The sequence below is a fragment of the Vicugna pacos genome, chromosome 6 (assembly GCF_048564905.1).
Source record: "Vicugna pacos chromosome 6, VicPac4, whole genome shotgun sequence".
Lineage (NCBI taxonomy): Eukaryota > Metazoa > Chordata > Mammalia > Artiodactyla > Camelidae > Vicugna > Vicugna pacos.
Window position 1 is genome coordinate 72,231,323 of NC_132992.1, and position 26,911 is coordinate 72,258,233.

Below are 26,911 nucleotides of genomic sequence, written 5' to 3' on the forward strand. Positions count from 1 at the left end.
CCAAATCTGTAGCACATCCATCCTTAAATATAGGATTTCTGAATTATGCATTTCCAGAATATATAATCATAGACTTTTAGTGCTGGAAGAGAAAGGCCTGGATGGAGGCACAGTGCAGGGCTTTCAGTGCAGTAAGGTAGGCAGATGATCAGTGGCAGAACCAAAGCCAGAATTCATATTACCTACTGTGCTAACCCTATTCTCTTCCAACAGCCCACTGATTTCAAAGGCCCCCACCAATCCATTCAAATCTATTTGGTACAATGAATGGCAGATTAATAATCCTAAAATACTGCCTTTGGAAAAATGGAATGTCAGCACTTAGGAACTCATTTCCTTGCCTTTCTGCACCAATTTTGCCACTTAAATGGCCAGTGAAATACTCAAAAGGAAGTAGGATTAGTGTCACTGTCATATAGAGGAGATTGGAGAATAAATATAACTTAGGGGATGAAATACTTGTATGCTGAAAGCTGTAAGACACTGATGAAAGAAATTGAAGAAGACACAAATAAATGGAAGGATATTCTGTGCTCATGGATTGCAAGAATTAATACTGTTAAAATGTCCATACTACCCAAAGCAATCTATAGATTCAGTGCAATCCCTGTCACAATTCCAATGGCATTTTTACAGAAATAGAACAAACAATCCTAAAATTTGTATGGAAACACAGAAGGTCCAGAAGGTCCTGAATAACCAAAACAATCTTCAGAAAGCTTAGAGGCATCATGCATCCTTATTTCAAACTATATTACAAAATATAATAATCAAAACAGTATGGTATTATCACAAAACAGACACATAGATCAATGGAACAGAATAGAGACCCCAGAAATAAACCCACACATATGTGGTCAGTTAATTCATGACAAAGGAGCCAAGAATATACAAGGAGGAAAGGACAGACTCTTCAATAAATGGTGTTGGGAAAATTGGACAGCCACATGAAAAAGAATGGAACTGAACTACTGTTTTACACCATACACAGAAATTAACTTAAAATGAATTAAAGACTTAAATGTAAGAACGGAAACCATAAAACTCCTAAAAGAAACATAGGCAATAATAGCCTTGTCATTGGTCTTGGCAGTGATTTTTTGGATTTGATGCCAAAAACATAGGCAATAAAAGCAAAAATAAACAATTGGGAGTACATCAAACTTAAAGATTTCTGCACAGCAAAGAAAACCATCATCAAAATGAAAAGATAACCTACCAAATGGGAGAAAATATTTTCAAATCATATATCTGATAAGAGGTTAATACCCAAAATATATAAAGAACTCATACAACTCAATGGCAACAACAACAACAACAACAAAATGTGACTAAAAATGCTCAGAGGAAATGAACAGACATTTTTCCAAAGATGGCATACAAATGGCCAACAGATACGTGAAAAAGGTGTGTTTAACATCACTAATCATCAGGGGGATGTAAATTAAAACCACAAGGAGATATCACCTCATACCTGTTAGAATGGCTGTCATCAAAAAGACAAGAGATAACAAGTATTGGCAAGGATGTGGAGAAAATAAACCCTTATGCACTGTTGATAGGAATGTAAATTGGCATGGCATCGATAGAAAATAGGAATGTAAATTGGCATGGCATCGATAGAAAACAGTATGGAGCTTCCTCAAAAAATTAAAGATAGAACTACCATATGACCCAGCAATCCCACTCTTGGGTATATATCCAAAGAAAATGAAAACAGGATATTGAAAAAACATCTGCACTCCCATATTAATTGCATTATTCACAATAGCCAAGACATGGAAACAACCTACATGTCCCTCAATGGATGGGTAGATAAAGGAGATGTGACATTTATATACAATGGACTATTATTCAGCCATGAGAAAGAAGGAAATTCTGCCACTTGTAACAATATGGATGGACCTCGAGAGCATTATGCTAAGTGAAATAAGCCAGACAGAGAAAGACAAATACTGCACCGTTATATATGCAGGTTTCATATATATACTTATATATGCAATTTAAAACAATAACAACAACCACATAGAAACAGTGGGAAAGTTGTTGCCAGGGGCTGGAATGAGGGAAATGAGAAGCTGGTAAAAGGGTACAGAGTTTTTACTATAAGTTAATAACGTCTGAGGATCTAATGTAAAATATGGTGACTATAGTTGATAACACTGTATTATAACTGAAATTTGCTAAAAGAGTAGAAATTAAATGTTATCACTCAAAAAAAAAGAAGAAAGAAAAAGATAAATCCATGAGGTGATAGAGATGTTAAATAACTAGAAAGGGGGAATCCTTTTACAATATATACGTATGTTGAATCACCACCATGTACACTTTAAATATCTTATAACTTTATATGTCAGTTATACCTCAGTAAAGCTGATATACTGAAGAAAGTATATCTCAAAAGATATTTGAAATGTAGGCAAAGGTATACTCAAAGGTAAATTCATAAGCTCAGTTATTTTTATCAGTAAAATATGGAAGGATTGAAATTAACCAAGGTACAAATGGCAAATTAGTTTCAACCAATATACTGGCTTTGGCTGAGTACCTAGAGTGTCATGTTGGAAAGAATTATGAAGACTTCTTTGAGCTCAGCAAGAAAGAGAGCTATGATAGATTAGTAATGTCTACCACCAACAGGGAAGATGTTGAGAGTACTGACTATGCACACCACATATTTGTCATACCTGAAGTAAGCTTCCATCTGTAGAAATTAGAAAAGGGTCAGTAAAACAAAGCTAAGAAAAACAGATCAAAGGAAATTAAGAAGAAAGCAATATAAACTGAAAAGCAAGCAGTGTAAAATTAGTTAAGTTCAGAATCTTATTTAGTTTGGGGTTGAGGGACAGGAAAGGAGAAAATAAACACAGCTCTGCCAGAAAAATAAGAGAATTAAAAATAAGAAAAACACTTTAAGGTAGATAGAGAGTAAGCCAGAAAGGGTATATCATATCACTTATATGTGGAATCTTAAAAAAAAAAAAAAGACACAAATGAACTTACTTAAAAAACAGAGACAGACTCAAAGACATAGAAAACAAAATTATGGTTACTTAGGGGAATGGGGTGGGGGAGGGATAAATTGGGAGTTTGGGATTTGCAGATACTAACTACTATACGTAAAATAGAGAACAAGAAGGTCCTACTGTATAGCACAGTAAACTATACTTAATACATTGTAATAGCCTATAATGAAAAAGAATATGAAAAGGAATATGTATATATATATGTATAAATGAATCACTATGGTGTACACCAGAAATTAACACATTATAAACTGACTATACTTCAATTTTAAAAAAAAAATAGATATGAGACGATTGAAAAATTATGAGAACACTACACATAATTGTATGTGACTAAATTTTTAAAACTGGATGAAAGATAATATTTTGAAAACTATGAACTATCAAAATTGAATCTTGGATAAAAAGAAAGTTCAAGTAGAACAAGTATTTAAACTATCTAAATTGGTTCTTGAAGACTAGGGTACATGAGTAGGCCTAGGAAGCAAGTTTAAAATATCTCTCTAAAGTAGTTCTTTGAACCTATTTTCTGAAATCTTTGGAGGCTTCCAAGTGCCTGTGAGATAAGGTTAAGAGTCTTTACTCTGGGCATTAAAGCCTCCTGCAGTGTGTCCTCCAACCTGCCTCCACTCTGCCTCACACTCATGGTTCCGTTCATTGTTCCTACCTGCTCATGTCATGCCCCCTGCTCAGAGTGCCCTTAGCCATCATGAATCTAAGTCCTGCCTTTTATTCAAGATCAAGGTTTTAATTTATCATGCTGATGCATCTTTACTGACTGTCCCAGTCTCAACTCCTCAGCTGACTTTGCCATCTACCTCCTTGTCTTATTTTTCCTTTTCATAAGTGTTCTGCTTTCCAGAAGTCTATTAAGGACAGATACTTTCATCCTTGAAGTTATATGTCTTCATCCTTTTATGACATATATGTTGAATGTCTGCTGCTATGCATTGCTCCAGATGTTGGTGATAACACCCAGTGGACAAGACAGACGTGAGGCCTATTTTCATGGAGTTTGTTTTTGAGAGAGGAGAGCTACGTTCAGTGCTCAGCCCCCGACATAGCTTATATTCATCATAAATTCTCAGGAAATGGTAGTGGAGGAGATGGTGTGAAGATGGAAATGGTGAGACATCAAAGTGAATGCATCAGGGGTCACTGAATAACAATTATCTCATCGTTAATTATTTACAACATGTGGAGAAGTGCATGGTAAGCAGTGGAGCACAATTGCTGACAGCCTAGAATTTCAAATTAGATTTGAATGCTGGCTCCTTCACTTAATTGACTGTCATTTTGGGATGCATCTGAGCTTCTGTTTTATTTCTCTGTAAAATATTACCTATATCGTGGAGTTGTTCTTAGGATTAAATGAGATTGTGTTTCCCTGTCATACATCAATTAAGTGTCCATTGCATGCTGGTTGATATAGTAATTTGTGCTGCTGCTGTTGTTCCTACTAAAAGAAATCGTATTTTTGTTGTTAGTAAACTGATACTTCTAAGTGTGATTTGGCTCTAGCTAGCAAGGCAATGGAAATTGAGACACATTCTGATTTCCTGAACCTTAATAAACTCTAATGACTATTGAAGGCAAAGGCTTAGTTTCAAATAAAATGAAAGGGACCTGCTGATCTCCAGTCAAGTTGACTCCTTAAGTTCACACTTAATATTCTCCCCCTCCTTCAAACACACAGCAATGACAGATAAAGCTTAAAGATGAAAAAAGAAATATGAGAAACATCTCCTTGGCCCCATAATGTACAGAAATAAGTGACAATTGGTGAATAAGGCTGAAGCAACAAGCTCTCTGAACTCTGCTGTGGAAGCTCCTGGGGTATATTGGGGCCTAAAAGTGCCCTACTCAAGAGGAGAGGTGAAGCCAGATTCATTAATAAAAAAAAAAACAGTGATTTCTCAACTGCGAATGATGTTGCCCCCCAGAGAACATCTGGCAATGTCTGGAGTCATGTTTGTCATAACTGGGTGGGGGAGGGGTGTTACTATTGGCATCTAGCAAGTGGAGTCTAGGGATGCTGCTAAACATCCTGCAGAGCATGGACAGTTCCCCACAGCAAAGAATTATCCAGTCCAAGATGTCAGTAGTACCAAGGTTGAAAAATCCTGAGCTAAAGAATGCAAAGAAAGCAGTAGGCTCTCCTGATGGGAGACTGATAAAACTGACGTGGACCACTGGCTGAGGCCGCATCTTTATATATGGACTGTGGGCCTGCAGAGTTAGAAAGATAATGACACACCCTTGCAACTGTTCATGTCTCAGAACTCACCTGGATTTCTAAATATCACTGAGGCAGAGACACCAGAATACCACTCTGAAGTCTGGTTCGGGACTGGGGCCAGGGGGACTGGGTGGAGGCAACTATAAAATCTTCGAACAGGGAGGGGTAAACAAGTAGAGAGACGAGGGAAAAATGATTCCTAGGCAAAATGAGCCTGCAAACCAAAATTCTAAAACACATGAATAAATCTAATACTAAGAAAGATTGCCAAGAGAATCAGCACCTGGACCATGAATTCCTTTCAGATGAAATTAATATTTTTTGAATGATCAGAAGAATTGGATCATGTATCTAATAGGAATAGCCTGTGGAACATGATGTGTGTCTCTGATAGGGGTATCAAAAGAGAGACCTGAAGGACAGGTGAATAAGCACTTCTTTAAAAAGTGATAACTGAAAATTTTCTGGAATTGAAGAACGATATGAGTCCTTAGATTAAAAAAAAATCCCTTGTACCAAAATAAATACACCTCTAGACACATCATAGTAAAAGTGCAGACCATTAAGCATTAAGGGGAGTCTCACATACTACCTGAAGGAAAATTCATTTTAGCTACAAAGGAAAGCAATACCAGTATTCTTCTCTTCAGAAACAAATGGCAGAAAACAAGAGCTTATAGCTTTAAAGTGTTGAGGTAAAGTAACTTTCAGTCTAGAATTTTATATATAGCTAAAGTGTCATTCAAGAGAGAAGGCAAAAATAATAATTTGAGACAGTCAAAGTCTAAGAGAATACCACGCATGACCTTCACTGAAAGAATTAGCAAAAGTAAAAATGAACACAGAATAGCATGAAACAATGAAGTGCAAAAATTTTATAAAATGTCTTTAAATGTTAGTGACCATAAGAATAATTAATTGTTGGTCATCTTTAAAAAGATGAACCACGTTTAAGATGACAAAGGTAGGATTCAGGGACAAGAGTATTCAGTGGATAGTAAATGTATAACAGATCTGTGTCAAGTTCAAGGGCAAGACAGAAATACCGAATAGCTTTACGCTTTCTTAGGAAAAAACAGCTAAATAATTGATATTCAGCCTATAGCTTTCAAACCAACAGAGGGAAAAGGAAGAGAATGTAGAAACTTTATGAACCCAGATGTAGGGGGAAAAAAGCAAAGGAAAAAGATGGTAAATGGAAAACAAAAACTAAGATAAAAAAACATGAGTAATCATAATAAACATTAACAGATTACACTCTTCTATTAAAAGATAGATCATCAAATTCTATTTTTTTAAATGTTCAATTATAAGCTGCTTAAAAGAGACATACCCAAAGTAAAATCTCACAGAAAAGTTAGAGATTAGAAAAAGGTAAACCATACAATACTAATTAGAAGGAAAACTAGTATGGCAATAGATAAATTCAAGTTAATCAAAAAGCACTGGTAGGAATTAAAAAAACTTTTATGCACTTAACATAACTTCAAAAGATATAAATCAAAAGCTCACAAAATCATAAAGAAAAATTGGTAAATTATCAATCATAGTGGGTGGTTTGTTTAAATAAACTTCTATCAGTAATTGATAGTTAACTCAAATTTCTGAGGATTTTGAATATTTGAAATGCAGAATTAACAGTTTGCTTTGAGAAGTGCCTTTTAATCTTTTTGACCACCACTCATAATTAAAAAATACATTGTGCGTGCAATCAGGTAAAAATATCTATACATATGTATATGAAGTAAAAGTTTCACAAAATGCTATTTCCTGTATTTTTGAAATACTGATTGTTTCCCCTAAATTGATTTTATAACCCTCTTACGAGTCACAACTCATAGTCAGGAAAACACTAATAGCCATGCATAGACTCCTGGGCCCAAAAGGGAGAAAACACTCTTTTCAAGTATATGTGGAATATTTATAGAAATTCAGCACATACTGTGTCACAAATGAAGGCTCCACCCATTTTAAAATATCAGTATTAAACAGTTCATACTTTATAACTATAATAAATATACTTAAATTAGAAAGAATAAGAAGGTAATGGTTTTCTAAGGCCCATGTGTTTGGAAATTTTAAAAAATAGGGTATATAATACTTGTTAAAGAGGTAACCATAATGAAAATCATAAAACATTGAGAAGTGAACTGCTATGAAAATACTATACATCAAATTTGTGGGCTAGCCAAAATTGCACTCTAAACTTGTAATCTTAAATATATTTATACAAAGACAAGACAAATTTGAAAATCAGTGAGTTAATCATTTGACTTGAAACACTATAAAGGGAACAACAGAGTAAATTAATAAACAATCAAAATATATAGTAAAAATGTAGAAATCCCCTAGAACATCCTGACACATGGGAGAACCTGAGAGAACAGTGCCTCAGTGTCTGGCACATGGTAGGTGTTCATTAAATACTTGGTGAAGAAAGGAATGAAATTGGCAACAAACAATAGAAAAGCTTACCTCTTCAAAGACTAACACATTTTAAAAGGGAGAGAAAGGCCCACATAAATAATACTAGGAATAAAAAGGAATGTAACAACAAATACAGTGGATTGGATCGTGTATAGTGTATTTAAAATTAGTCCTATACTCCAGTGCTGCACAACAGTTGACTCCACTGTTTCTTAAATTGGTTTTGGAACCAGACCCACATTAATAATGTTCTCATTGTTTTTTGCTAAGGATTAGCATATTAGCTTCTATTTGTGAAATGCATATATAATCCCTGGACGGGATTACACATACAACTCTGTGCATGTGGGTATGTTGTAAGGAAAATTGTAAGATATTTAATCTGCGAGTAAGTGTTTGCTAAGAAAAGTCAGTCTTTTTTTGGAATTCAGTTCTTTAACTTAACTTGCATCTTGGGATTTCCTCTGCCCTTTGGGAATTGAAAATGGCTGGTTGTCACCAGGATTTTATGAAAGTGATCAAGTTTGACAGCGTTTCTTTCCAGGACCTTCACCATGGCTATTTGCCACAGTCCTGGTGAGGTCAGCATTTCTAGCTCTACTTTTCCTGTAAAATCTCGAGCATTTTCCTTTTGTGGGTCCTTCCGTCTCCAGAAAGGTCATCCCTGATGTGGTGGCATGGGTCCAAGATAAACTTTTACTAAACTGTTGAAATAGAAAACTGGTACCTCTGTGTTGGAGATGTGGAAAGCCTTGAAAAGAACTCGAAGAGAAACAATATAGCACCAAACCACAGTCAACCTTGTGAAGTAATGAACAAAACAGATCTTAAAGAAAGAGTATCACTTTCAGGAAAGTTTCCACTGATGAAAATAATGGGGGTAGGGAGTGGGGAGGAAACCACAAATGAAGGAAATACAGATCCATGAAAAGGCACGCCACCCTTACCAGCAAAGTGGATAATGGGAATTTTACTCGTTATAGCTCTCCTAGACTGGTGAAGGTATGTTATTATGTAGGCCGGCTGTATGGTGTCGTCTTGATGCCAGTGGGATTCCCAGCCAGCCATTTGATCAGCTCGTATTCCCTAAGTAGAGACCTGCACTACAAGAAATCTTTCAAAATAATTAATGCAGGCAGTATTTCCACTTATCGAGATATTATTTGTTTGTAATGTCTTGTTGAACAACTTCTTTGAAAGGCCCAGAAGAGCTCTTTTCCCTTAATGCCCATATCAGAATCTTTCCTGGGCTTTAGGAAAATGGAATAAGCAAGAGGAGTAGGTAAGAATGGAGCAAGTGAACTGAATTCTGAGTTCAGAAGTGTGCATTTAATACTTAAGGAAACTCTTCAGGTGCTAGCAATGAACATGTCCCCAGAAGGTTCCTGCCTTTGTTGAGACATCACTGTTGGTGGAATTCTTCTAATTCTTTGTTGCTGCTATTCATGGCTGCATATCTTGTTTCAATTTTTAAGTAGCTCTGTTAATCAGGAAGCCTGCCCTTCAGCAGCTTTTGATAATTACAGACAGTTCATCTGCAGAGAAGGGTCTGAACTAAGCCGTTACCACAGCTGAGATTATAGTAAGCCTCCAGCTCGCAGCCCTTGACTTACATCTGACTCCTTTTCACGTTCTAGAACTTGCACCATTTCCAGGAAGAACAATCAAGGGACACTGTGGGACCAGATAGTCACATCCAGCACTCTTCTTGGTTTGAACTCTAACTTTTGTATAATATAAATTAATTGCACCTTTCTTGTTCCATCTTTTCAGTATTTCTCACCACGGAACTCTTGATACTTTTATAACTCATTTTTTCTGAATTCATCTTTGGCCACCTCTTCATATTCCACTTGTACTGTGATCAGAAAACAGCAGGACAACAAGTTTATACTGGACAGCACAGGGAACTATATTCAATATCCTATAGTAACCTATGGTGAAAAAGAATATGAAAATGAATATATGTATGTTCCTATGTGACTGAAATATTGTGCTGTACACCAGAAATGGACACAACGTTGTAAACTGACTATACTTCAATTTAAAATTAGAAAAAATAAATAAATAAAATTTTTTTTAAAAAAGAGAGAAAGAAAACAGCAGGTAATGGAGCTGCACCTAACACAGGTTTAACTTTGCACATTCAAGGAAAAAGAGAAAGTACAATTTCAGTAGTGGCTGATTCCACTTGATATCCCACCCAGGATAAGATGGGAGATTAATTGTTCCTCCAGTCAGTCTCATTTCCCACGAGCCCCTCTTACAGGAAGAGCATCCCACAGTAGTATGTGTTATTCTCATGTTTAAAGACTCGTATTCTATATAAGCCAACTACTTCGTTTGGTGTGCAGTTGAAGAAATAGTGATTCATTCTGATGCTGGCAGAAAAAAAGATGATACATGTTAGATTTGTTAAGAGGTAGTTTGTTGATCTCAAATGAGACCTCTCTTCCAAAGAGAGTTTAAGAGTAATTTGAACTAATTTTGATTTCTGCTTGATAGGTTGCCAGTTAATTTACATTTTGACTTTAATAGCAAATTCCTATTACCCAATCAAAAAATGGGCAGAAGGAGGGGAGGGTATAGCTCAGTGGTAGAGTGCGTGCTTAGCATGCACAAGGACCTGGGTTCAATCCCCAGTACCTTCACTTAAAAATAAATAAACAAATAGCAAACCTAATTACCTACTCTCCGCCCCCCCCAAATGGGCAGAAGACCTAAACAGACATTCTTCCACAAAGGGCATATAGATGGCCCATAGGCACTTGAAAAGATGCTCAATATCACTAATTATCAGAAAAATACAAGTCAAAACTACAGTGAGCTATCACCTCACACTGGTCAAAATGGCCAGCATTAAAAAGTCCATAAACAATAAATGCTGAAGGGGCTATGGAGACCAGGGAACCCTTCTATACTCTTGGTGGGAATGTAATTTGGTGCAGCCACTATGGAAAACAGTATGGAGATTCCTTTAAAAACTGGAAATAGAGTTACCATATAATCCGGCAGTTCCAGTCCTGGGCATATATCTGGAGAAAACTCTCAATTCAAAAAGATACATTCACCCCAGTGTTCATAGCAGCACTATTTCCAATAGCCAAAACATGGAAGCAACCTAAATGTTCATCGACAGACGATTGAATAAAGAAGTTGTGGTATATATACATATATGTAAGTACACATATATATTGGAATACTACTCAGTCATAAAACAGAATAAAACAATGCAATTTGCAGCAACATGGATGCACCTGAAGATTATCATACTAAGTGAAGTCAGTCAGACAAATATATATCACTTATATGTGGGATCTTCAAAAAAGACAGGAATGAACTTATTTACAAAACAGAAACAGACTCACAGACATAGAAAACAAACTTACGGTTATCAAAGGGGGAAGGCAGGGGATAAGGATAAATCAGGAGTTTGGGATTAGCAGATGCAGACTGCTATATATAAAATGGATAAACAACAAGGTCCCTACTATATAGCACAGGGAATTATATTCATTGGTTTACAGTAACCTGTAATGAAAAAGAATATATATGTGTAATAATTGCTATGCTGTGCACCAGAAACATTATAAATCAACGATACTTCAATTGAAAAAAAAGCAAATTGCTGTTAAAGTCCAGGTTCTAAATATCTTATGGTCATTCTTCTACAGTTTAGCACTAATAATCCATACTGAATAACAGTCAATGAGTCATCCATTTTAATATTTCTTTAGGTAGATAGGCATATAGTGAATGCAAAGATTATCAATATTCCTAAGTAAAAATAACAATACCCATCATAGTTAATGTTTATTTAGCCCTTAATATAATACCAGACACTGTACTAGGATGTGTTTTACATCCACCATTTTTAATCCTCAACAGCCCTATGAGGTGGGTCCTGTTACCTTGCTGTTAAAACTCAGTCAGCAACTTCCTTAGAGATAACCAAGAGAACATACACACACTGTCCATGTAAATGTTTCCTAAAACACAGTTACTCCCAGGAAAGCAGCCAAGAATCATTGCAGAAGCAGATCAGCAACTGCAAGTTACCATGCAGGCTCTAGACAAGCTGTGTTTTAAAAGTTCTCGTAATTTAGGAGTGGGTTGTCCAGAAATTGGAATGTATTTTCCCAAAGAAATGATGTTATCACAACAAAAGCATATTTACCCATGATGTGCCTAAAGTGTAATAGCATAAACCCAAACCATTTCGTGTACCAGTGTTTCCATGGAAAAATTTACTCTGAGTTGCCCCTTGGATGGCTGTGGACACATTTCTCTACCACCAGGGAAAAGGGGACCTTGTGGGAGAAAACAGTAGACTCATTCAAATGTTCAAAGTCGGAATCAGCGGTGGTTCCCAAGTCCTGTGATGGAAGTTGATGGAGGAAGGAGGATGGAAGAGTGAGTGGAACTGGGTACGAAGGTGACATGGGGTCAGGAGCTCTTGGGTGAGGAAAGCCTGTAAAGGTGAAGTGCGGGATAGGAATTCCAGGGAGGAGAGGAGGAGAGGAGAAAGAGAAGTCACTGGCTCTGAACCCCCAGGGGCTCTTCTCATCCCCGGAGCAGCTCCCTGTTCGCTGTCTTTGTTTGTCTTCTGCTGCTTCCAAAATTTTGCCTGCCTGCTTCCCTTTTTACTGCTAACACTGAGGGCTTCCCCTGTGATACTGAGACCAGCCACAGGACTTTTCTTAACTCGGCAGCTCCTAATATAAGCCAATGGAATGGCCCTTTGGGTTTTTAACTTCTATAAAGGAAAGAGCCTATCCTAAGCCCTCCAGAACTTACCCTTTTTCACTTGGACCTGGAAGAGCAAATATCAGCCTACAGATGCTTTGAATGGTTTTTTGAGTCCATAAGGGGCTGAAATAAGCATTGCAGGTGTAGCTCTCCAAGGCTGAGGCTTGGGAAAAGGGAACAGCCCTCTGCTCCTTTCTCTAGTTTTTGCTTCTATGGTTCCTCCATCCTCAAAACAAAAGTGGAAAGGAGTGGGTAGGGCCCAGAGCACAGCTTGCTAGAGGGGAAGGGCTGGAAGACAGTGTGGTCCTCGCACCACTGCTAAGGTGTGTTCTCAAGTAGCTCGTCTCCATCAGCAGTGTAGGGACCACCTGGGCACCTAAGCGTCTACCGGACTCCCCAAGTGCTCCTCATACCGCCTTCCTCTGTACCCACCAGTCAGTGTTTCCCTGATTTCTCTGGTGATACGAATTACCTGGGTGGTGCTTTAAAAAGCCTAAGTTTTCAAGCCCTATCTCAGAACTGAATCAGAATCTCCAAGGGAAGGACCTGGAAAATTGTGTAATTAACAAGTGACCCCAGGCGATTCCTGTCAAGGACATTTGGCAAACACCGCTTGACACCTCCCCCCCAAATGGCCCCACACCTCCCCACCCCCGCCACGCACACACTTTGCTGGTCTTTAGAGGCTCCTAGGACAGTCTAAGCCCCTTTCTGCCTCAGAATCATTATGTATGCCATTTCGCCTCTGTGAAAAGCTTTTCTGTTGTTCCCTACTCTTGGCTAATGTCTGCTTCTCCTAACTTCATGACTTGGCTGAAATATGATTTCTTCAGAAAGACTTTGACCACTCTGCTCACTATCTAAGTCAGGTTCCCTGTGTCACTCTCATAATAACACTTTGTGCTTTTTCTCCTTAGAATTTATCACACAGTTTGTATCTAACATTTTTGCCTAATGTCTACCTCCTCACTAGTACTGAGCTCAAGGAATGCTTAATGAGTAATTTTTGCTTGAGCGAATTAATGGGAGAACAGTGTTGGCAGATGAGTACTAATGGGTTGGATGCTGATCAGCAAATAAACAACTGAGTACGTGAGAACTTTAATCTCCCAGGTAGAACTTTCACGTGTCAACTAAAATCAAGGAGATCTCGGGCCCAACAAGGAAGTGTATTTATGGGGCATTGGGTCAGATTACTTCAAAAATGTTTATTAAATACCTAATGTGGACAAAATGCAGAATTAGGAGCCATAGATACAGCAGTGAATAAGACTGAAGCCATATCCGAGCATGGAGCTGACATTCTAGCAAGGAGGACAGCTGTTAAGCAACCACTTACACAGTCTTAGAATTACAGTTTTGGTAAATGCAATGGAAGAGTTACAGAGCTGTAAGAGCCTGTAACAGGGGGACCTGGCGGGGTCTGTAGGGCTTCAGGCTGGTCACAGAATGTCTAGGACGTGTGGCTGGGGAGCCTGTGCCCAAAGAATCGCATGTACTCTGTCCTGTCCCCTGCCCAAGTTGGCATGGGGGAGGGTGCCTCTATGTAATAGTTTCTCAGCCCTGACACTGTTGACGTCTTGGGCTGGAATATTCTCTGTCTGGGGCACTTTGCAGGGCACTGTAGGAAAGGCTTAGCACCATTCCTGACCTCTGTCCACTGGATGCCAGTAGACCTCACCATTGTGAGAATCACAAATGTCTCAATGTCACCAAATGCCCCCTGTGGGAGAATGGAGGGAGGTAGGGGGTGAGATCTGTCCCTCCCCCCTCCCCTAGTTGAGAACCACTGTTCTACATGAAACTTGGTTTTTTGAAAGTGTCTTTACTTATGATTTATCCAAGTCAATACCAGGAGCTTAATTTATTCATTCAAGAAACAAATGTTTGTTGAGTGCCTATGAGGTACCAAGTGCTGTTCTAGGCACTGGGGACATGGTGGTGACCAAAGCCCGTGCTTTCTTGAAACCACATTCCAGGCGGGGAGACAGACAATAAATTTTAAAATAAGTAACATTTCAGAAGAAGGGGATGGGTTGGTCATAGAACTCCTTTCTGATCGGATGACATTTGAACTTGGAAGAAGTCTTGAGAGAGGCAAGGGAATGAGTGGCAACACCAAGAGCCAGAGCCAGAGCCACCAGAGGGCCTGGCCAGACCTAACTGACTGCTTGTGTTTCAGAGGGTCCTCCGCAGAAGGGCAGCTGAATGGACTACAGAGCAGCCTGAACTCTGCGGCCTTCGTGCCCATCACCAGCTCCGCAGGTTAGTGCCGGGGGCAGTGGGAGGGGCTGGGCCGGCACGGTCACTCTTCTGTCTCTGAAGAGAGCGCCAGCTCAGGGAACGAAGCATCCAGGCTTCTGAACGTTGGCAAACAGGCGTTTTGTTACTTTCTGCTTTCCAATGACATCGACATTTTAGGATTAAAGGCTTTTCCGGAACTAGTTTGGGTGGATGAAGTTTCCAGTCTGGTAGAATGCTACCAGGTTTGCAGCACTTAGTGAAAATGCCTGTATTTGACTGGTGTTTTACCCCATGTAGCGTCTCTCACTGCATCCTCACCACAGCCCTGGGAGGTGTAATTTGTCCTCTCCACGTGAGGACGCAGGGGCTCAGAATGTCAAGGGGTCTGTGGGCGATTGTACACGGACGCAGAGCTGGAGCTGTCGTCTCTGATCTGCATCCTCTCAGGCCAATGTCATGTCTTCTGCCGGGTGGTTGCTGAGGGCCTCAAGCCTCGCAACGTAGGTACCTACCTGTGCATAAATCAGGCGACATTGGTCCACGGATCGTTCTCTCTGAGTAATAATTTATAAAAATACACTCATAAGTTAATCAGAAAGTTGAAAGTAAATCACTTGGATTCAATTCAACAAATGTTTATTTTTGAGCACCTCCTGGAGAAAAGTAACACGCGGGGCACTGAGGTACATACAGGGTGAGCTGGGCGGTCCCTGCTGTCCGGGGACTTAGCTCAGGGAGAGAGGTCAGCAGGGAGCCTGCTGTGGGGGAAAACATCAAGTGCTGGGGACACACAGGACAACAGTAGACAGCACTGGCGGAGAGTTTGCTACGTGTCAGGCTCGGTTCTGAATGCTTTACACGTCATCACTCATTTGTTCACAAAACAGACGTGTAAAATAGCAACTGTGCTCCCCGTTTTACAGCTGAAGAAATAAAGGCACAGATTATGAAAGGTATCTAAAAACCTCTCAGCTAGAAAATGGTGGAGCAGTATTTGAACCCAAGCAACCTGGCCCAGGCTCTTTAGGGACTCAGGAGGGCTTCCTGGAGGAAGAAACATCTAAGCTGGGGTTTGACAGTTGACAGGTCAGCCCAGAGAGGGGAGGCATGGGATGGAAGGAGTTCCAGAAAGAGGGAACAATGTGTGCAAAGGCCGGCTGGGAGGTGTTAAAGGTGCTGTGTTCTGGGAGCCCTCACGTGTCGCTGTGGCTGGGGATGGGGGCATGAGCGGGGCCCGGCCAGAGAAGAGGCGGTAGAGGTAGCAGAGCTGGTTTCTGAGCCCTGGAGGGAATTTGGTCCTGAGAGCAGTAGGGAGCCATTGAAGAGTTGAGTCCTGGGGTGTGAGGGTGTGTGTGTGTGACATAATACTCCTTAAAGCGATTACAGGATTGCTGAGAAGGCGGGTTGGTTTGACTGTATCATGGGGATAATTACATGGACCTCATAGGCTGACCGTGAGGATTAAGGGAGGCAGTATGTGCAGAAAGGCTCTAAAGCTACATGCAGGCCAGGTAGTAACGTAAGAGTGTAATGATTTTGTTCTCTGCTTAAAATCTTTGCACCTGAATTGAAGAAATACTTGATGGGTATATAACATCTTCCCCTCACCCCCACCCCCGGCAAAAAAACAAAAACAAAAAAGAATTATTCAAACATGGTAGTTATTTATAAGGAAGTGAAACTTCCACCTGGAACTCTTAGACTGAGAAGTGGATAGCTCAGAGAATCGCGAACCAGTTGGCAGGGTTCCCATGAGATACAGTTGTTAGAGCCTCTGCAGCCCTTCGCATCTGCTGAGGCCGGAAAGGTTTACAAAGCTCTGGTGACCCAGGAAACCTGCCTATTTCATCTGCATGTCTAACTGATAAATTAAGTACAGAATTGAGTTCTTTGCTTGCACTTTGGCTGTGGAAGTTGGACTTCCAGCATCTTGATCATGAATTAATATTTACCGACTATTGACGTTACTTAGAAGTTTTTGTAACAGTTTGTACTTTATTTGGTATCAGTATAAAACCACAAAGCAAGGAGAAGTTGTACTTCTCCCTGGCTTCTAGTATCTACCTTTTCCCCCTGCTTCTCTCTTAAGTAAGTGCATTATTCTTCTCACCTTGTTTAGTAGCCTGCTATTTATTGCTTCTATCTCCAGATGCCTCTGGGCCTCAGAAGTCCTTTGAATTTGTTTCTCTTCTGTGACTTTCCTGGTGTTCCCGATTCTTAAATACTGCTGAACATGATATAGCAAAGCTCAGGCATTCTTCGTACTTCCCAATAAGCATTTTGCCTTAGCAGTATAGTAATAGCTAACCCTGTTAGAGTTCTTTATAGAGCTGGTAAATAACTATCTAGCCCTTCGGTATTTCAACTATAAATTATCTGTTTTTCTGTCTTGCATGTAGATTTAATGGCGTTATTCTAGGGGTTCAGAATGTTGTCCTATAAAAAGAAGATTAGGTTGCTAGTAAAAACATTTCTCCTTAAGCCCACAAGAAGGGAGAACAACCCCCATAAGAAATCAAAAAAATTTACACGGCTCTGAGAATTGGAAAGTGTTGCCTATGTAGGAATCCCTAAACTGGCTGTGGAAGGTATTTAGCCCCTGTCTGGTCCAGTTAACTCAGTTAGTTAAACATGGTATTATTGAGTCCATGAATATAGCAAAAGTCTGTTTCCTGGCCCATTGACCCTTCCCCAAGTCTAGCCAACCAGGCCTTAAAGCTGTGTGACTTTGTTCGTCAGTCTGAATGAGATAGTGGTTCATCCCGGAGCACTGTTGAAAAACAACTCAGAGTCCTTTCCCGCTGATGGTGGTCTGGTGACAGTCTTTTTATTATGAACGTTAAATGAGGTAGTGAATGTGAAAGCGCTTAGCAGAGTGCCTGGAATGCTCCATGAATGTTACTTTTCCTTGACTTCCCTACCTCAGGCTGTCTATTCTGTGTTTGCTATAGAAGGCAAGGTGTAGAGTCAGCAAATTGGGAAATTTGAGAAGGAAGCTGGAGTGAGGGCCTTTGGCTCAAAGCCAAAGCCACTGGCCTTCCTTCTTTATAACCATGATGTTCTTCTTGAGTTCTGAAGTGGCGATGGTGAACTAAAATAGCAGAGAGCAGCAGATTAGATAACTGGCATTTCTCTCATGCTGATTCGATGGTGTAAACTACCATTGTTGTAGGGCTGAAGCCATACCAGCTGCCCTCATCCCTGCCCCTCAGCTTCCGCCTAAGCTTTTCCTGCCCTGGAGCCCAGCCCTCTACACACAAACCCGCCTCACCTTTTTTTCTTTTTTAAGCTCTTATTGGTCTATTGTTGGAGGAAGGGACCATACCACCTTTTGAACACCAGTTCTGGGTTTCATTTACAAGAATTGAGAAGCCATGTCCTTGTTGAGTGTTTGTCATTTGGGACCCTGGTCAAATTCACTGTAGCTTTCAGCCCTTTGCCTGGGGACGAGGCAGTAGCATGTCTGTGTGCCTCTGCCTGCCCACTTCATTGTCTCTCGGTGAGACATCAGGAGAACGGAACTTATTTTAATATAACGTAAATCCAGTGGAGCTTAAACCCCAAGGATCTAGAAATCACTTTAACTTTCAAGTGAAATTATTTGCCTGGCAGCTCTCAGCAGAATGACCTATTTTCACTGTCAGATTCTCGTTCTTTTCATATGCGTGGTATAGTTGTTGGAGATCCTGGGTGGATTTGGAGTATAATAGATTAATAATAAAAATAAACAAAGCTCTTGAGATGCTTGCCCTAGTGTCTTATACCCTTTATTGCTCCCCAAACGTTCTCTCCCCCCAGAGCCAGAGGGATAAGAATTTGGGTTGATTGCCCACTCTTACCCTGTTAGAAAGCAAGAGTGAAAGCATGGATTTGATGTTGGCAGGAAATGGGGTGCCAGCATCTGGGAGAACAATGATCCCCTAAAACCTAGTTTTAGATTTGACCTCTTGTCTTTTCAGCTAAGATCAAATAAAGTGTTGAGTAGGGATTTTGTTTACATTTTTCAGGATCTTTGGAAGCTCCCCAAGTTATTTTCGCCAGATCCAAACCCTTGCCCACACAATCTGGAGCCCTTGCTACTGTTATAGGACAGAGAAAATCAAAGTCGGTGAAGTCAGGGCCAATTTAAGGTAACAGTAAGAATAAGAGCATATTTTCTTATTATAACTTGCTGACTTTATGCCACAGCAAGAGGCTTAATAATCATCAAGAGAAGTGATAGTTTCTCAAAATGACAAGGAAATTGGCATTTTATAAAACCAAAGCTCAGAAAGACTCTCCAAAACTGAGTCAAAGCTACCCTAGCTTGCTTCTGTATTGGCTTACCAGTAGGTGGCGCTGTGGCAGTAAGAAATTTCCTTACTGTTATGGAGGCTTTTGATAAAAAGTATGGGGACATTGAGGCCAATGAAAGAAAGAAACTAAAGCCATAATTGAGTTATCACAGGTAAAATGTAACAGGATATATTGGGAAACATGAGATTTGAAGGTTAAATTGCAATAGCACATGAAGAGAATGAATATTTATTATTAAAGATATTTATGACTAAAGAAAGCTTTTGTACTACAGTTGGGTAGTTTGTGAACTAGACTTTCAGATAATGGGAGACAGGAAGGGTACAAAATTTTTTAAAAAATTTTTTGGTGAGATTGATTGATTATGCTTTTTTCTGAGTTACTTAAGGTAAACATACTGTAGTTGGCAGCAAGACAGACTATAAACCCCATCCTACCACCCATCCAAAAGTAGCTCCTATATTGAAGGAGTGGCCTGGCTTGATCTTGTGGGTCTGTACCCACACTTCACCAGTGCTGCCCCCAGTATTTTGTTCCCAGCTGTGGCATTCAGAACTTTCCAGAGAATTCTATGAAACCACAAGGTTTTGATGATTCCTTTCCTCTTTGCTCTACACTACACACTAAGGCATTAACGGCACACCTGCTATGAGCTTAATACTCTTCTTACTTCTAGGGGAATATTTATAAACTTATTTGAGAAGCATTATTCATCAAACTACCCCAGGAGACCAAAGAAGGGAGGAAAATTATTTACCCACCACAGGATTCATTTACATTGGATCAGGAAGCTTCAAATATCTTTCCCCAGCCCATCTAAACTCTTTCCAAAAAGGAATGAGAAGAGAGAAGGGAACACCAAATCCATGGCTTGGTCATCTACCAAAATGTACCAGAGAAACTGAAAACAATCAGAGTTCTATTGGTAACACTTAGCCAATGGTCCTATAATTCTGATACTAAGCAGCCTATCCAGTGATGAACAACTAATAAAATATAGAAAACTAAAGCGAGAAGGTCAATATTTCCTTCAGGAGACTGGCAGCCGAACGAATGAATATGACATGAAGCTCCAAACCAAACCAGCATCCTGCCAAAAAGTACTAATGTCCGTCCGTTTCCAGGACTGTGCACCTTGGACTTGCTGCCGTTGTAATATCACTCTCCTCGAACCTGTTTCATTTGTATCCCTTACAACCCACCCAGAACATTACATGGCAAAACAGGATCATCAGCAAAGAAGCCTCGGGAAAGAGCCCGTCGCTCCACACTTAGATCCCTGTTGCAAACACAGCCCCGCTGAGCCTGAGCAGTAGTTAAGCTAGGGATGGGTGATGCTGTACTGAGGTGGTGAGATCACATGCCAAGTGGACCCAGAAGACAGTGGCGGGTGGCAGGTGGCAGTGGGCTGCCTCTACTTGTACAGGGGAGTTAGGTAGTTTACAAAGTAAAAAGGCAGAACCCCAGAGTCCACAACCCATCACCTGGATGCATGCTTTATTCTTGCTGTAAATGCAGTGTAGACAGAATCACTGCTTGGGCAGAGGTCGCTTTATCCACAGTCACAAATGAATGTTATCACCAGCTGTGTCAGTCCTAGAACCTCTTCAGATATGGGTTTAGAGAGGCAGTCAGATTAGATTCAAGGATTTGAAGTGTGTATGCATAGCATGTTATAAAAGACTGAAAAATCATCCATTGTCTTTATTAAAGAATGAGGGAGATGTTCTGAAGGATACTGGGGACTAAAGACTATTTAGGGCCCCTACTACGTGGCCCCAGACAAGTGCCATGTTTAAGTATATACATGGTTCTGTGTCTTCTTGATTCTCTATTGTCTATGTGGCATCCATACATTACGGAGTCAACTGTATTGACTATATTTTCAATATTCTTGAGGCTTTGACATTTAGGGGCCTTACAAACCCAGGGAGAAACTGCCCCTACCAGGCTAGCTAATTACTAAAGATAATAACAGCTTGCCTGCAAGCATGCCTTTCACATACAGACCAGCCAATCCCAAGTTTTTATCCCCAACCACCTCTTCATCTAACTCTCACAGGGCAAGCCAAAACTTCCTTCACCCTTCCAGGACCAGACACCAGGTGACTAGAGACCGCCCCGATAGCCCAAAGCCTGCCAGAATTATTCAAACTAGCCTGTCCCTAAGCTGTTTCCCCTGCCCTGCCTTGCCTTTCCCAAGGAAACCCCAAGCAAGGCCCTGACCTAGACTTTCCCCTCACTCCTGTCTTCTGTCTCCTGATCACACTGGTGTTTGCCCCTATGACCCTGCGTGGCGTGCAGGGACCCCCTCACTGGGACCTGCAATAATCAACTTCTTCCTGCCAAGCCTTGTTCTCACCTCCCGCTGTGGCCGCACTGACTTTAGCAGACCATACCCAACACAGGCATTCTTAGAACAGACATCAGTAGGAAGACTAGCTCTAATTTGTAGTACAAGGAACCAGGAAAAAATCTGAATCAACTGGGTTTATATCACCCAGTTCTAACCAACTGGTCACAGCACTTACTTCATCATAGGCTTTGTTACACAAGTGATGTTCGAACAGTATGTATTTTTCTGGTCCCAGTCTGGCTGCAGCCACACAAGAAGGATGTGGCTCCCTCTACATGGCAAAATCGCCTGGCTGCCAGCCATCGAAATTTCATGCTTTCCTGTCCTGAGGCCTCTTTCATTTAGTGACTCTTTCTACATTCGGCAACAAAACTCAAGCATAGCTGAACAACCTGAATGGAAGTGGGGGAGGAAACAGCCTGGCTTTCAGTTTGGGGGAAGAAAGGGGTACTTCTAAGAACCCAGCCGAAGGGGGTTCATTTGCCTTAAAGAAAATCAGGCAACGCTTTTTCTGAAATGGATTAAGAAATGGGCTAGTGAGATAACATCTGAAAATTGATATTGTCTCTTGCTGAGCTGGCAAAGTCCCAAGAGAGGAGTGATGATTTTTCAATTGTTAACAATTACTACTTTGTTATAAAGAGACAAGGGAAGTGCGGTGGCTTCTTTCTCAAATTACGTTTATATTACAGAAGCACACACACCTCCTGGAAAAAATACTTGGCACCCTGGATATTAGAGTTGTACCTACCACTGCATCTTGTAGCAGATTTGTGCTGTCCTGTGGAATATCCATTCACTTTGGGTGGAAAAAGATCCTGTTTCTTCTTGTAGTCCTGAATTGAGCAAGTAACCAGAATAGCGTTGCCTTACTCTGTGAGTCGTTACGTACTTATCACTACAAGTCATCAATCTATACTCTGTGGTTATTCCTCCCATGAACCCACACATCGTGCTGCTAGCTTCAATGAGATGCTTGTTTTAGGCACATACCTTTGCTTTACCATCCTTATATCCTGAGGACATAATTGCTCCTAAAAGCTCTAAAGAAAGAAACAGCATGCTAAGCCATGCCTGTCTTTGGAAAGAGCGAGCTTTGCACATGGAAATATTTACAGTTCTGCTTGCCTGAGCCATAGAATTTGAACCGGGCCCCAAAGAGTGTAGGTGTGTAATGCAGGGCGTGGAGAGCGGCGACGTGAAGTATATTGCCCTGTTGGCATGATTGGCGCTGATATTTATCCTGTGCTCCTTATTTGGCGGGGGATAATTAGGTTCATTTATTTACTTATTTATGTTTATGTTTTTAATGGAGATACTGGGGATTGAACCCAGGACCTCATGCATGCTAAATACGCACTCTATCCTTGAGCTATATACATCATCCCCATCCTGTATTCTTTCAAAGTATGATTATAAGGGAAAAGACTCAGATTCTCTTAAATTCTCAGAATGAAGTGCATCACTAGTAAAAGTAAAACAAGAGTGTCTTAAATGTCTTCATTTTCATCTTTCGGACATGCACATATGTCCATTTAGGGCTTCTGCTGATATCAAGCAGTCCTCTTCTGTTGAAACCTAAATCCAGGTTGACTAGTTATCTGACACCAAAGTGGAACAGCTTGAATGTGTGGAGTGTCCCTTTAGTTACATCAATAAAACATAGCATGTATAAAATGAGGACCAACCAGGAAAAGCCAAGCCGATTGTAAGATGGTGTGAAGAAAAAAAGCGTCATCTGGTTAAAAGTTGCTATTTTAGTGTTATTTGTTTGTTGATTGGCTTGTATTAGGTAGAAGATTCACTCCTTTATATCAATTGGACTGAAAAGTGATTTCCACTCACTTCTAACTTGCTTCCCAGGGGAACTGAGACATGTGACAAGCCCAAATGAAGACATTTTGGAATTAGACAAGAGTTTTTTTTAACCTATCATGACTGAGATGCAAAATTTATTAGGTAATGACTTTTTATAGTTATGAATCAGATATTAGAATATGGAATTTTTCAAACTGCAACTCTTTTTTAGAAATATGACTTCTCTCAGGCCTTCTATTTTATATTTATTCATCCTTTCTACTGTTCTCCAGTTTAAGTTACCATTATGCATGGTACATATTCTTACCCTCCTCTTTTTATGCAGAAGATTTGAGTTGTGTACAGTAGCCTTCTGATTATCAAGAAGAATGATGCACGCTCAGTTTACCTCTGTTAAAGAAAGCTATTTTCCATACGCACAGGGAAGAAACAGTCTCAAGAGCCAGACCGCGTGAAGACCCGCAGCCTTATCTGGGACAGTTAGCAGATCCTAGTGGCTAAGGAACAGATCTGTTAGTCCATCCCCATGACCAGGTCATCTGCTGTCTCCTCGGCAGTTGGCTCCTGTTGTTCTCCAGGTTCACAGCTCTGCCACACTCATGGCTCGGCCTCTCTGTGTGGTTGTTTCTCCCCCTACTTTCTGCCTTCAGCTTCCAAAAGACAGAACCAGAATGCTTTCCATTCATGCATCCGGCAAAGTGCCACTGGTGCACAGAACTGCAGGTAGGCGTCTGCTGCCTCCCAGAGAGACGCCAGCTTGCTGCTGGTGTTAGTGTGGTCATGTGATAGAAAGCTGCCAACCTGTGCATTTTTGGCAACTTTCTTCAGGTGATATTGTAGCTAAGCAAGTACAGCGTAGACTTTTATTATTTTTTGTTTTATTATTGAACAGTCTTCAAAATTAAAATAGCCTGCCTTTGAATTACCTAGTATTTCTGATCCTTTTCTTACAATATTTTATAACCACTTCCTGTAAAGGAAAGAATGACTGGTCATTACCCTTAAGATAATAACCTCATATACACTCATAAGTTCACTATCAGCCTATCTGTTACAATGCAGAACCCAGTATAAAGATGTTCTGTTTTAGATCACATCCAAGGATCTCATTATAAGAGAATAAAATTAAAATGAGGTTTAGTTTATTTCAAAAACATCATCCTTCAGCTTTTTTTCCCTCTATACCAACTGATTGGAGCTCTTAACTTTATCACATTGATCAGTTTTTGCTTTTGAACACTGAAGTGTCTTTTTAGTCTCTTCTGAAGTCTCCATGAATTCTTTAGACTCTTCTTAAATTGGACAATACCTGAAACTGGACACTATAATATTAGGTCTCTACCTAGTATGGAGCGTAGCCTAAAAATTTTCAGTATGGTTCTGGAGTCATAGATTACACTTTCTCTTTATGTTTGTACAGTGTTCTCGGAAACAAAACTAGAGTTCTCTCAACGCTTACCTCTCACCTTCCGTACTTCCTCTTCCTTCAGGTTTGTTGCCATATGGCAGTATCACTGTCATCATCAGTAACAATATCTAACTTTTGTAAGAATTCAAGTGTAAAATGGGGAGAACGTAACTCTGAAGTTAGAGTGTCCTGTCTGGGCTCCACCACTTCCCAGTAGGCAACCATAGGCTAATAACATAACCTCTTTGAGTCTCAGTTTTTCTCATGAAGATATCAATCCTGCAGGATTGATGTAAAGATTATAGATTGCCTCAACAACAAAAACCGATCAGCCTAATTTAAAAATGGGCAAAGAACTGGAATAGACCTTTCTCCAAAAAAGATATACAGATGGCCAGTAAGCACATGAAAAGATGCTCAACATCACTAATCATAAAAGAAATACAAATCAAAACTGTAATGAAATACCACCTTACACTCATTAGGATGGCTACTATTAAAAAAAAAAGTACAGCAGAAAATAACAAGTATTGGCAAGGAAATGGAGAATTAGAACCCTTGTGTGCACCAATGGTGAGAGTGTAAAATGATGCAGCCGCTATGGTGGTTCCTAAAAAAATAAAAACAGATTTATCATACAATTCAGCAATTTTACTTCTGTGTATGTACTCAGAAGAACTGCAAGCAGGGTCTTGAATAGATACTAGTATGCCCATATTCATAGCAGCATTATGCACAACAGCAGAAAGATAGAAACAACCCAAGTGTCCATTAGTAGATGAATGGATAAACAGAATGTGGGATACAGATACAACAGAATATTATTTGTACTTAAGAAACAAAGACTTTCTGACACGTTACAAGTGGATGAACCTTGAGAACATTACGCTGAGTTAAGAAGCCAGTCACAAAGTGACAAATATTGTATCATTCCACTTATGTGTAGGACCTAGAGTAGTCAAATTCATAGAAACAGAAAGTAGAATGATGGTTGTCAGGGGCTCGAGGAAGGGCAGAATGGAGGATATTTTTTTTAATAGGTACTGAGTATCAGTTTTTTAAGATGAAAAGAGTTCTGGAGGTCAATGGTGGTGGTGATGATTGTACAATAGTTTGACTGTACCTAATGCCATGGAACTGTTCACTTAAAAATGGTTCAGATGGTAAATTTTCCCCCTCTTCTCACCTCTGATGACCACCAATCTATTCTCTGTATCTGTGAGCTCGATTTCATGTTTAATTGCTCTGGCTAGGCCAGTGCAACATGAAACGAAAGTGGACGTTCTTGTTTTGTTTCTGATGTTAGAGGGAAAGCTATCCGCTTTTCACTGTTGAGAATGATGTTAACTGTGGACTTGTCATATATGGCCTTTATTATGTTGAGGTGGGTGCCACTTTTGTTGAAAGTTTTTATCATAAATGGATACTAGTTTTGCCAAATGCTTTTTCTTTTTCAATTGAAATGATCACATAATTTTTATCCTTCGTTTTTTTAATGTGGTGTATCACATTGACTGATTTGTGGCTGTTAAACGATCCTTGAATCCCCGCAGTAAATTTCGCTTGGTCATGGTGCATCATCTTTTTTATACACTGTTGAATTCAGTTTGCTAATATTTTGTTAAGGAGGATTTTTACATCTCTGTTCATTAGGAATATTGGCCTGTCATTTTCTTTTTCTGTGGCATCCCTGTCTGGTTTTGTTATCTGGGTAAGTCTGGCCTTGTAAAATTAATTTAGAAGTGTTCCTTCCTCTTCTATTTTTTGGGAGGAGTTTGAGAAGGATTGGTACTAATCTGTCTTTAAAAGTTTGGTAGAATTCACCTGTGAAGCTGCCTAGTCCTGAACTTCTGTTTATTGAGAGGTTTTTGATTGTTGATTCAGTCTCACTTTATGTTATGTGTACACACACACACACACACACACACAACTATAGATTATGTATGTAGTGTACCGTCGTTCTTTAGATCAAGATAAAACTGGATAAAAAGTCTTGCATGATCTTACCTACCCGCCATCGTTACCTCACACCCCCTCCCCTCCCCCACCCCCATGCTTTCTTCACACTGGCCATCCTGACCTTCTCTGAACTCCCCACAGCCCCTCAGTCCACGGAGCCTTTGCAGATGTCGCCCTACCTGGAATGTTCTTCCCCTTCCCTCAAGTGTGTTTCCTTTCTCTGGCCTCTCTGATCAGGGCATGTCCCCTTTTCACAGAGAGCTGCGTGGCTCTCCTTTGTAGCATTGGTTAAGGTTCCTTGTGATTGTCCATCAGTGTTTGTCTCTCTCACTGGACTCGAAGTTCCATGGGGATGGAGACTGTGTCTGTGTCACCTTCACACACCCAGG

At 40.1% G+C, this 26,911-nt stretch overlaps 1 protein-coding gene across 9 annotated transcripts in view; it reads left to right on the forward strand.

Moving 5' to 3' along the window:
* Nucleotides 1–26,911, forward strand: part of TTLL5 (tubulin tyrosine ligase like 5) — a 255,265-nt gene that overhangs the window by 197,711 nt on the left and 30,643 nt on the right. For 6 of the 9 annotated variants that reach the window (XM_072963451.1, XM_072963454.1, XM_072963449.1 and 3 more), the window contains 2 exons: nt 14,624–14,706; nt 18,693–18,815. In XM_072963451.1, coding sequence (XP_072819552.1) covers nt 14,624–14,706; nt 18,693–18,814 — 205 coding nt within the window. In that variant the 3' untranslated portion in view covers nt 18,815. The remainder of the gene's footprint in view (nt 1–14,623; nt 14,707–18,692; nt 18,816–26,911) is intronic. The other 3 variants (XM_031679270.2, XM_072963453.1, XM_072963456.1) reach the window with 1 other exon arrangement.